The following is a 12218-nucleotide window of genomic DNA, read 5'->3' on the forward strand; positions in this document are numbered from 1 at the left end:
GAGCCGCGGGCGGCGCGGGCAGGGACGCCCGACCCCGGAAAGCACCGGGAAGCGCGGCCGTGGCGCGGCGGCGGCGGCGGCGGAGCGGCGGCGGTCGGGGCGGATGGACCAGGCGCTGCTGCTCGTCCGCAACGAGCTGCCCGCCCCGGGCCTGAACCTCGCCGCCCGCTCCGGCTCCTGCCACCAGGTGAGGGGCTGTGCCGGGCGGGGGTCACCCCCCGGCCTCCGCTTCTGACAGCCCGGCCAGCGGCGGGGCTGCTCGGCGTCTCCCCGTGGCTTCGTCAGGTCGCTTCGCTTCGGCTTCGAGCAGCACGCAGGGAATTCCCGCAGCAGGAGATGCTCCAGCCCCGTGGCATCTTTCCTTGTCTTTGCCACCATGCAAGGCAGAACCCCCTTTCACTCTCCTTTGGCACTAATGAGCTCCCTTCACCCTCTTCTTCCACAGTGCTTGTATCAGCTCCTGGCGTTTGTCCCACCAAGCAACGAGAGCCTGAGCAAACCAGGCACGGCGTCGGTAATGGTTGATACGCAGCATCCACTCACCCTGCTGCTCAACAGCTCTGTGGGTGACAGAGAGCTCTGCAAGTAGGTGGCCCAGCCCCAGGGAGTACATGGATAGCTCTATCCTCTGTTTGTGTTGGTTTGGGTTGTTGCTGGGTTTTGGTTTTTTTCGCCTTGGAGCCATGTGCCTCTTCACTGACTGCTCATCGCCTCCTTGCTCCCAATGGTTTAGACCTGGAGCTCAGTCTTCCCCCCACTGCTGTAACAGTGGTGTACTTTGGAATTGTGCTGACAGGATCTAGGTGCAAGCAGGAGCACAAACGGTGTTCATTAAGGCAGCATGTGCAAGCACCTGCTTTCTCTTGCAGGGAGTCTCTAGTTCAAGAAGAAAAATGATGGCAGTGCATGTGTGGTAAAAAAATTGGTGCTGGGCTAGGGGAGGGTAATGTTTGGAAGAGGCAAGTTCTGTGTTAGAACACAGTGTTGGTCCAAGTTTTTGGCTTGCTTTTCCTAAAGCATTCAGGCTGACAGCCCCCCCTGAGTGCTGCAGTGGTACCTGCATGTACTGGGGGTGGCTCACCAAGTTTTGTTTCCTTTATCATTTGCAGGGTTCAGTATCATTTTGGAGAGTTTGGCAATTATTCCCTTGTGGTAAAGACCCTAAGTACAAGCACCCAAACTGTTTCTTGTGACCTAGTCATCAATGAAGGCCCTATCAACAGCTACCTCCGTATGTAGAACTGTCTTTTTCCCTTTCATTCTACAACCCACATGTCTCCCAGCAGAACCAGCTTCCTGAGAAGCCTGTGCTGGAGAGTTGTCATTGGCTTGCTTCTCTTCCTTCTCGACATCTTTGCCTCTTTATGTTTTATACACCTGTCTTGAGGCCCTGACCAGGATCAGGCCTCTTCACATGATATCCTGTCTGCCCACAACATTTTTGCAGCAGGCATTAGTACAGAATAATCGGTGGGTATGTGTCTGGAGGAAAATATTACTTCCTGTTTCCCTGCATGTTTTTCTATATACACAGAATCCTCCCTCTTCTTCCATCTGTCTTCTCTTCACAAAATAGGGAACAACTCACACGGTGTTTGTTTGGATTTTTGTTTGTTGTTGCACTTTTAATTTAGAACCTGACTTTCTTGATTTTTGTTCATCTCTTATCCAGGACGTTTTCAAACTCTTGTCTATGTCTGTTCTTTTCTATTATATTATTCTTCAGTTCTTCCAGTTTCCTAACTGTAAAGAAAAATTCTCCATGCTTGCTAACTAGGTGTATTGCCCTTTCCCCTATCTTCTTCATGTTGAGGATATTTCTAAATCTCCACTTCCTTCTTCAGAACATATCACAGCACATCAGCTCTTCTCTCACTAGTGTCTTGTGATGCAATGCAGTTTTATTTTGCTTTTTTATGCCAAAATGTGGAGTCACTGAGCTGCACTTTGAAACTAACCTGCTTTTGTGTTGGGTAGTTTGGAGGTTTTGCTGTGGGTTTTTATTGTTCTCTGGGATGTATATTGCATGGAGAATGTGGGATGATGATCAGTGAGTTGGGCTTTGTGTCGTGTTTGTGTCACAGTTGGCCAAGGCCAGGTTGCTGAATGGTTTTGTTAGATCATTTATAGAGTTGTGTTCTCTTTTCATGTAGCTATTCTCTTTGCTTTCCTGGTTTACATGGGGATCCTTGCTCTCCTGATTGCTGGGCGCCTTCTAATGAAGTAAGTGAACTTCCTCCTTGCATGTGCCAGTTTAAGACCACACATCTCAGTGTGGTAATACTTTGGAGTCCCACTTGTAGCCCTGCTTGCAGATCAGATCCTGTTATCATGTGCCATGTGCACATTGTGGCACATGTGGCAAGAAATGCAGAGTAATGCGATTTCACTCGAGGGGTATCTTGCAGCCTTGGTAGTTTGCGTGCAGAGCAGCTGATGTTCACTGTAAGCTCACAAACACCCTGCTGCACCCTGATGTCCCTTGTTCCTTGTCTAGCTCTGGATCAGTAATCCAAGGCAGTGGGAACAAAGTGCACATAACAAATGCAGCCTTCTACCCTTTACTGTAAGTTGTCCTTGCCCGTAAGCAACCCAAGAATAAAACCCCCAAACATGAGCTTGTGTCAGTGTATTTCCACAGCTGGACTAAACTGAGATCCTAGGAGCTGGCTGAATCTCAGTGCTACCTATGTGAGCTGTAAAAACAGAAATAGGAACTGTCAAAACTTCTGTTTTATTCTGCTAAATAGCTGCTATTGAGGTGAAATTAACTACAAAGTACTTTTGGCTTTGTTTTGTGCTTTAACTGTTACTCATTTTCAGAATTGATCCAGTCAGAAACTGGGTTTACAAGAAACTGAATCCCAGAGCAACTGATCGTATGATTAACTCCGTGAGTGACCACAGTATCTTTAGTTTGCATTCTGTAGTGTTTGCATCTCTGAGAAACACACAATACCTGGACATCTGGGGACTTGTTTATTACTAATCATCTTCCCCTTGTGTGTGTTCCCCTTAGCAAATCTTGTATTGATGTCAGATAGACAATTTTATGTCAATGGAGAGTGCTAGACTGGGTTTCCATGCAAGTGCAGTGGATTCCCTGTAAAGCTCTTGCAAGTTTTGAACATACAGCTTCGTGCCCTCTTTAATTCCTTGAAAAAAATGTGTTGGTGAAAATACTGTCCCCTTCTAACATAGTCTGTGTAAGGGAAATCACAGCCTTCATTGCTCTTCCAGCACAGCAGGAATTTTAGCCAAAAAAAAAGAAGTCAGAATTTCTCTGGCACCCCTAGAACCAGCATTTCTGTGGGATCCTCATTTTGTAGTAGAATGTAGATAGTTCATCACAGTCTGGGCTTCATATCTAAGAGGTCCAAACCTGTCTGGAATTAAAATACTTGGAAGCAGAGCTCTACTGCAATCTTGAAACAGTCTCTCTGTGATGTCAGACAAGTGCTGATGGGCAGGGGGGGGTCCCGTTTGAGAGTTAGCAACTTGATCTGCTCAGCTCTTTTGTAAAGCAGTACTCAGAGTGTTGGCAGGTCTTTGGCTGATTTGGGGGGGACCCAGCTCTGATGAGTCTCAAGCACAGGCTCATTTCACTGCATTCTTCTTTCTGCCTGGTCAGAGGTAGAGTCTGGAGCATGTGCAAGCATTATTGCAATGTGGTGAAGCCAGGAAGAGGTTAGAAGCAGACAGAAGAAAGACAGGGAGAATAAAGACAGAGTGTGTGTAAAAGTTTGCAGTTTACTATCCTTTGTTCCCTAGTCAGCTGGTGCAGCTGCTGACTTTGTCTTCATGTGTCTGGTTTGTTCCTGAAGGAGCTTGGATCGCCGAGCACAGCAGAGTCCATGAACTGTGATCCTGCCCCGCAGTCGTGGAGCGCGGGCTCTCGGCAGCGCCTGCGCTCCCTCGACACCTTCCGAGGGTGAGCGTAAGAGCGTGCTCAAAAGCAGCTCTTCCAAGGGGAATGAGACTTTTCCAGCGGGGATTTGACTGTGCATGGCAATATGTAGCAGATGGACAGTTCAAGGTGGTCTGTTTCACTTGGAAGTTCATGAAGATTTTCATTCTCAGATTTTCCAAAATACTTTGTAATTGATCTAATTTGAGGAAATGTCAAAGTTGTGGCAGAGGGTGCAGAAGAGCCATGTGTTCAGTGTGGAAATGCAATGCAAAGGGGCTTGCTTTGGTTCACCACCACCTATGATTTTTGAAACATGGCTTACTGGTTGGTAAAGCTGGAAACCTTGGAAATCTTGCTTTGAAAATAAAATAAATCAAATCTCAAGAGTTAGAAATGCATTAGTGGGAGTAGTGATCATTAACTTTGTGTTCATAAATATGCATTTCATCGACATGTGATACTTTGTGGTTTTGTTGTCATTTTAGGCTCTCTCTTGTAATTATGGTGTTTGTTAACTATGGAGGAGGAAAATACTGGTTCTTCAAACATGAGAGCTGGAATGGTAAAGTACAATTGAGACAGTTGCTCTGCATTTTAACTGCAGCAGTATCTAGAAATGGTTGGTGTTGCAGCTGCTGCAGTGAGCTGTTACTCAGCCAAAGGCTTGGATGCTGTTCTGGTTTGCCTGGTTTGCCTCAGCAGGGAATCTGCCTGTTGGTTAAATGGGCAAAGCAGAGTATGGTCCTCCTCACCATGCAGTGACAGGATGGTTTCACATCACAGTCTGTGTGTAACCATTTCTTTTGTGATACAGGGTCCTATCTTTAACTTTCCTGTGTTGCTTAATGACCACAGTCAAGCTGATGACAAATATTCTCACTTAAAAGAGTACATTACCGAAACAACTCTTGCACACTGAGACGACATATATTAACTGAAGATGATTTAGCAGTGGGAAAAAGATCTAGATATTAGCAGTGCAATTCATATGAGTGAGACAGTTGCTCAGTGCTGTAAAAGCATAGTGCCTTGATTGGTAAGCTGAGGGGGATGAAGTGAAGCATTGTAATGCCCTAGTGGAGAATAGTAGGATCCCATTCCTGAAATCTTTCCCAAGGCACAGCAATCAGTTCTGACTCTATTCTTGAAGAGTGGCAAATGCAGTGAAGCAAGATGATTAGCTCTTTGTAGGTTTTGTTTATAACATGTTTTAGATTTTGAGACATAATAATTGCTAGCAGCCTGAAACTCCTCTATAAAATCGGCAGTAATAGTGTTAAATTTGAGGAGGGTTCAAGGTAAATAACATGCTCCTTTGCATTTCTTTGTAGGATTAACAGTGGCAGATCTGGTGTTTCCGTGGTAAGTTTTCCTGAAGAATAGTTTTTGTATCAAGTGATTCTTTATATTAAACATTGCAAGTGGAACTTTGTGTGCACCTTACCTCCATGCGGAAATGTATTTGGAGGGATGAATTTGTGTTAAACAGTTAATAGAAATCTGCCCATACAAATAACAACATAACCCTTATGAACCAGTAGAAGAGCTAAGTGGTTTTGGAGCCCACATCCTCCTTCTTCCCACACACAAGGCCCAGGGCTACCCTGGCAGTGGAAGTGCAGTATCCCTGAGAAGCTCAATGCCATGCCACTGTGTTAAAAGCTGCCAGTCTGGCAAGATTCAAAGCTGGACTGGTGTGTATCTGTATCCGTAGATAAAGGAGCCCTATAAATTTTGGATTAAGCTAATAGTTCTTCTTATGGGGAAACAATTACCCCATCTGCCCCTAACATGCTTCTCTACACCAGCTGTGCTTTCTGTTGGAGTAAGGAGCTGGACTTGGACTGTGAACCTAAGCTAGAGGAGAGGAGTGGGTCAGTTCTGAATTTGAATCATAGATTTGAAGCTGGTGTTTGACTGTTCTGAAGATGCTAATTTTATTTTGGGTAATGGAATTTTTTGGTAGCATATGAATTGCTGGAAAAAGAGCAGACTGCAATTACAACCCTACCTCAACTGACCACTGAAAAAGGTAGAAGTGTCCCATAGTGCAAGCTCAGTAGCCTGGAAATTCAGAGGAAATAAAATCACCCAGTTTCACTCAGTGCTTGCATCTCTGTTGGACCAATGCAGGCCGCTCTGCCAGCTTTAGTGTTTGCTGTTACTTATACATGTTATGAGACATCTGTCAGCTCTATTTCCTATCTGCTCTGTTCTCCAGGTTTGTGTTCATCATGGGGACATCAATAGCATTGGCACTGGGCTCCATGCTGAGATGGGGAAGTTCCAAGTGGAAGGTGCTTAGAAAAGTCATCTGGAGGAGTTTTGTGCTAATCCTGCTGGGAATCATAGTTGTGAATCCCAATTACTGCCTTGGACCTTGTGAGTGGAACTTGCTTTCTTCCTTGCATTTCTGTAACTTGTTCCTGCCTCCTTGGCTGGGCTGTTGCAAAAACTTTGTCAACAGCTGGATGGTATCTTGTGGAGTGTTGTTCAGTTCTGCACTGATGCAATTCTCTCTGTTAGACTCTTGTGCCAACCACTGTTGATTGTCTTAGTGACTTTCCCAGGACTTTGATGTACAGAAAATTGGGATGGCAGAGTGGAGGTGTCCCTTTTACCTGCAGGTGCAGTGGATCTCAGCTCTCCCTGAAGAAGGATCACTTTTGTATTTACAACAGAGCCTGTGTCTCCTCCTCTTCCACATTGCTTGCATGTCTTCCAGTGTCCTGGGATAATCTGCGTATTCCAGGGGTGCTCCAGAGGCTGGGATTCACATACCTGGTGGTTGCTGCTCTTGAACTCCTGTTTACAAGAGCTGATAGTGGGACCTGGGTGAGTTATGTGGGGAGATGACAACTGAACTGATACTGGAGCAGGGTTTGAGAGCCTGTGCTCTTGTTTAGGCAAAAAGAACACATGAGAAACAACAAGGAAACAAGTAACATCTTACTGGATGTGTAGTTCAGTGTGACCTGGCAGGGGTCCCTGTTGGGTTTGTGCATCCTTCAGTGTCACAGTCTGCATTTTGTCACAACTAGCTTTACTATATTTGAGGATTTCAACAATCATTCAGATAGTGCTTAAAAACAGGCACTCCAAGACACTTTTGATGACTTTTCTGCTGCCAAGGAAGCCCAGGGACAGGCATCTCTCAGCTGAATCCTGTAGTCTGCATTTTGTCCAGTTAGTTTTGGCACGGATTTTCACAGCAGGGGAAAGTAATACTGGGTTTTGGCCTTTCTAGGGTCTGTTTTCCCAAAAGGCTTTTGTTCTACGCATGAATCAAAATTCCTTTTGACATTTTCCAAGTTAAAAAACATTAAGGGCTTTTGTTTCGGTTTGTTTCTCCCCCCTGCCCCAAGTAACTGTCTGGAATTGCTTGTGAAAATGAAAGGTCTGTTGGTAGAACCCAGTTTTGTAATGACATCTCCCTCTTGTATCTGGGGTACAAGACTGCCTGCCAGGAAGTACAGGTTGTCCCCAAGGGCATGGTCTTTACTTGCCAGCTAACACCCCCTCCCTCCATCTCATGCAGGAAGGACGATTCCCCGCTCTGCAGGATATTCTCCCCTACTGGCCACAGTGGATTTTTATTCTGGTATTAGAAACTATTTGGCTCTGCCTGACCTTCTTGTTACCAGTGCCAGATTGTCCCAGGTAAGACTGTGCACTCAGACAACTTATATGTGGGGTATCAGGTTGGTTCTCTTCTACTGAGTAGAAGGTACATTTTATTAGCCCCAGAGAAAGAATGAAGGGAAGACCTTTCAGACCAGCAGTGTTAAAAGAAGCATCCATCATATGAAAAAACATTCAAAGTACTTTAGCTTTCAGACCAGCAGTGTTAAAAGAAGCATCCCATCATATGAAAAAACATTCTTTACTTTGGTACTAAAGTACCAGGTGTTATACAGGTGATGTCACTCTTCCTTTCTGTTTAAAGAAGAGGATTAAAATCTCCCTGAGGTCTGTGTGTAGCAATATTTGATTGCTGCATTGCCATCAACGTGTGCCTCTAGCCTGGGAAAACATTCAGTGTGCTGGGTCAGTGGGCCAGTTGCTGTGCAGCTGGACTGTAACAACACTTTGTGCTCTCTGCCTCTGTCCTAGGGGCTATCTTGGGCCTGGGGGCATTGGGGACTTCGGAAAGTATCCCAACTGCACTGGAGGAGCAGCTGGTTACATTGACCGTTTGCTTCTTGGAGAAAAGCATATGTATCAGCATCCCTCCTCAGGTGTAAGTAGTTTTTGGTTTGCAGTATGTCAGGAGTGGCTTGGGAATGATACGTGCAGGGGGATTTAAAAGAAAGGAGTTTGGTTGCTTGGGTGCTCTGTAACAGCTATTTTCTCTCTAAGGTGATTTACCAATCAACGATGCCATATGATCCTGAAGGGATCCTGGGGACCATAAATAGCATTGTTATGGCATTTCTGGGACTGCAGGTACCTCGTTTTCTTTCTGGCTGCATGCTATAATGGGAAGATTTGAAGGAAACTTGGAAGTGGGGAGGCAACTGGGTTTCTTTACTTAAGGCAGAGACTGGTTCTAACAAAACCTTTTTCAGAGCAGTGCTTTCATGATGACTTAGCCGGAGGTGAGTGCCAGAGAATGGAAGCTAACATGGCAGTAGCTTGCATTAGATACACTGAGACTTCTTCTCAGTTTTTGTAAGGGATGGACACAAGAAGCTTGCAAAATAGCCACCTGGTGTTTCAAGGCTGGGCTTATGCTGGGAGTAGGCTGGCTCTGTATGTTGGAAAATAAGGCTGAGACACACCAACTTCACAGCTTCATTGTAAGTTTTTCAAAAGTTGCAGGTGTACTTGCTCCCCCTGGCTGATTTTCTGCTTGTCCTGCAGTGATAGCTATCTTGCACAGATGCTGTGTGCTCACCTTCACACTGGTGTTACCAACACCAAAAGCTCACAGCTGTTTAAAGTGCTGCGCGTTTTGATGCAGTTTTGATGCACTGCTAGCTTCTCTGATGGTGCAGCAGCTGTGAACTAAACTGGAACTCTTGTGCTGGGAAAGGAATGTTACCACATGTAGCACGGGGTAAAAATTGATTTGGAATATCCATGAGGCAGAGCTTGGAACAGAAGTGTGACACTGAGGAGTGAATTTTCAGGACATGTTGCTTAGTGCTGTATGAAAAGAAGCTTGTGCTCTGGGCACGACAGGGATGCTGTGGAGAAGATCTTGGGGCTGGCTCTGGTGTTGTTCTTTACCAAGGGAGAGGGAGCTCAACTTATGTTGAGTTGACTTAATAAAGATACTTGTCCCCTTCCTCAGTTAACATAGTAAGAAAGCAAGAAAAGATGCACCTCTACTGCTGATTGGGTGGCATTTACATATTTTCTCCTTGTGTGTCCATTCTTTACAAAGTCCTCATTTTGAGCCTTTCAGCCACTTGGCTGATAGAAATCCCATTTATGGTCTCTGTCTTAGCACAAGTAAAAATATAGCTGGTGGAAAATATATCTGGCTCTTGAAATGTGGTTACACTAATGGGCATTAATTATTTTTTTGTATTTTTTAATAAGGCAGGAAAAATTACTTTGTTCTACAAAGATCAGCCCAAACAAATTATGAGTCGGTTCATCATATGGGGCATAGTACTGGTAAGTCTGATACTTATGTAGCTCTTTCAAACACATGTATTTTAATGCAATGCAAATATTTCTGAAATGCTGCAGTGGTCATATAAACTTTACTGACTTTCTATTTCAGGGAGTTATTTCTGCTATCTTGACAAAATGTTCTAAAGAAGAAGGGTTTATTCCCATAAACAAGAACTTATGGTAAGCAAAGAGATGGAACATTTCGTGTGATTTTGTCAAATTACTTTAGCTCAGAGAATGTTTTACCTTTTCTATATTGAGATCTGTATCACATAGTTCTCTAAATATTTTTCTACTGAAAATGTTTGTAGGTCAATATCATATGTGACAACCATGAGCTGCTTTGCCTTCATCCTCTTATTGCTGATATATTACCTTGTGGATGTCAAGAAATGGTGGTCAGGTGCTCCATTTTTATACCCAGGTCAGTAAAACACATCAGGAAACAGATTCCTTATGATTCTTTCTGCACTGATACTATCCTTTTGTTTTCTTTGCTTCCATTGTCTGTAAGAAAGTAGGGATTTAGACTGAGGTAGCCTGAAGGATTCCAGAATTATTAAGTTGAGTGGAACCTTTGCATAGAACTGGGACACTTGAGACCAGATATTTAGGAGAGAGGGACAATAAATTCTTTAAATGAGGGCTAAAAGCTGCTATTGCCTAATAACTGTTCTGAGTCTGGTATCAAGTCAAGGTCTCAGTGAACAGCTGCTAGTACCAAGCAAAATACCACAGTTGTTCAAAGTTGGTTTTGGAAGGGACTGCTGAGACTTTGTAACCTAATGGGAAACTCAAAGGCCTGTCAACAGAGTAATACCACTTCTGAAGATGTGGAAGACTAAATCCCCTGGGCAGCTGTGTAGGTTGTGTCTCTGTGATTTTAGATAAGCATGTTTCCCAAATATCCCACTGTGGTTTTAACCACATGGGGCACACAGCAAACATGAGTGGAGAATGCAAAGCCACAGCAGAGGGGACCTTTCAGCAGCTTTGGTCCCTGTTGTCTGGGTAGGAAAATAGGCAGGGTGACAGCAGGATATCATACCTCCTACCAGAAACCCCAGAGCTTTGATGGGCAGTCAGCATTTGTTTGGAAAGGCAGCAGATTTGACCAGATTGGTTGGCACTCGTCCACCCTGAAAACAGTAACTGTTATTATTCTCCTTATTAATATAATTGCAGCATACTGATGTGGTTGTATTTTCAGTTTAGCACAGAGGTTATTTGCATTTCTTTTAATAAATGTTTTGGGGGAGAGAACCCTGACACTGTGTTTGAAAACAGTGTGTAGCATCTTTGGAGCAAATGACATTAGCTGTTGTTGTGCCACTCTCTTTTATAAGCCTGGCACACCTCTGCCTGCTTGCTCTGAAGCAAGCCCATACCTGCTCTTTCAGATGGTATAACCTGTGCTTCCTTTCAGGAATGAACTCAATCCTGGTATACATTGGACACCAAGTGTTTGCAAACTACTTCCCTTTTAAGTGGAAGATGCAAGATAGTCAATCCCATGCAGAGCATCTGACTCAAAACCTCATTGCAACAACTCTTTGGGTCATAATATCATATATACTTTACAGGAGAAGGATATTCTGGAAAATCTGATAGAGGTGGTCAAGGTCTAGCAGGCCTAGATTCTGATGAGGCAAGTGGATTAGCCTGAAATATGGTGGATTAGACTGAAATATTGCCACTCAGGCTGTATTACTAAAAAGGGATACTACTTCAAGTTTACAGTGCCATGGAAGTCATCATCAATACTTTTATGTGACTTATGGGACAGTATTTTCCTATTTAACAAAAACTTACTAGTCTATTACAGCTGCTTTCCATCTTTTGTAAATATTTTACTGATTTCCCTCTTTTCATATACCCCAACACTTGGGCAGTCTAAGGCACCCTGCGAGCGATGGGGGTGGTGACTGCAAGGGGTTACCAGGAAGGGCCTGTGGTAACAGTCCCTGCATGTGACACAGCACCCCCTAACTCAGGTGCTCTGGGGTTTGTACATATCCTTGGCACCTCTTGCATGCCTGTCCCCTCTGGCTACTGGCACTCATTTCACTTGGCTAGTGACTGTCTGGGAAAGCTTGGGGGCACCTCTGTGTCACAGCCTGATGGTGCTCTCAGCTGATCATGATTCATTGTATTTTTCCCATTTATTCGACCAAACCCTTAGGTTTAGGATCCTGCTGAAGCCTAAAATCTCTTCTATTGGCTTATTAACCAGCAGGCTGCTCCTACAGGTTTAGCAGCCCATCTGTGCATGTTCTGGGCCTTTGTGTAACACACCTCTTGCATGGACGAGGTCCAGGTTTCATGTGCTACACTCTAGGAGTGCAGAAAGGCTATTTCCTACTGACTTTGCATAATCACTTGGATATTACCAAATTTCAATCAAAACAATCCTCTTTCTACATGAATTTACTTAAGGACTCTGAATCTGAAAACCAGCAATACAGGTAGAATTCTGCTGACAAGGAAAACCTAACAGATCAATTCAATGTAACATTACAGTTTTGGGAAATTCAGGAAATTCACTCATGCTGTGATTTCCACACTAATGCTAATAAAAAACCTGAAATACCTTGCTATGTTCTCTGTGTATGTGCAAAGATAGGAAGAACTATGACACACACCTTAGTATAATGCTATGGAAAAAAAACCCCAAAACAAATAG

General features: G+C 44.3%; 1 protein-coding gene across 1 annotated transcript; it reads left to right on the forward strand.

Annotated features, from left to right (window-relative positions):
* Positions 1–50: 50 nt before the first annotated feature.
* Positions 51–12130, forward strand: HGSNAT (heparan-alpha-glucosaminide N-acetyltransferase). Its single transcript, XM_039710337.1, has 17 exons — positions 51–187; positions 446–585; positions 1110–1231; positions 2154–2223; positions 2824–2893; positions 3825–3931; positions 4396–4472; positions 5242–5272; positions 6132–6292; positions 6636–6745; positions 7449–7570; positions 8024–8150; positions 8270–8356; positions 9458–9535; positions 9645–9715; positions 9847–9959; positions 10962–12130. The coding sequence occupies exons 1-17, from the start codon at positions 104–106 to the stop codon at positions 11141–11143; spliced, it is 1752 nt and encodes a 583-aa protein (XP_039566271.1). The 5' UTR covers positions 51–103; the 3' UTR covers positions 11144–12130.
* Positions 12131–12218: the final 88 nt, after the last annotated feature.

Source organism: Passer montanus, unplaced genomic scaffold (assembly GCF_014805655.1).
Source record: "Passer montanus isolate IOZ18808 unplaced genomic scaffold, ASM1480565v1 scaffold23, whole genome shotgun sequence".
NCBI classification, from domain to species: domain Eukaryota; kingdom Metazoa; phylum Chordata; class Aves; order Passeriformes; family Passeridae; genus Passer; species Passer montanus.

Bases quoted from the DNA above. Each gene is read 5' to 3' on its own strand.
- HGSNAT (XM_039710337.1), top strand. From the start codon at position 104: ATGGACCAGGCGCTGCTGCTCGTCCGCAACGAGCTGCCCGCCCCGGGC. The intron at 188-445 runs GTGAGGGGCTGT...CTTCTTCCACAG, and splicing joins GCTCCGGCTCCTGCCACCAG to TGCTTGTATCAGCTCCTGGC. The intron at 9,716-9,846 runs GTAAGCAAAGAG...AAATGTTTGTAG, and splicing joins CCCATAAACAAGAACTTATG to GTCAATATCATATGTGACAA.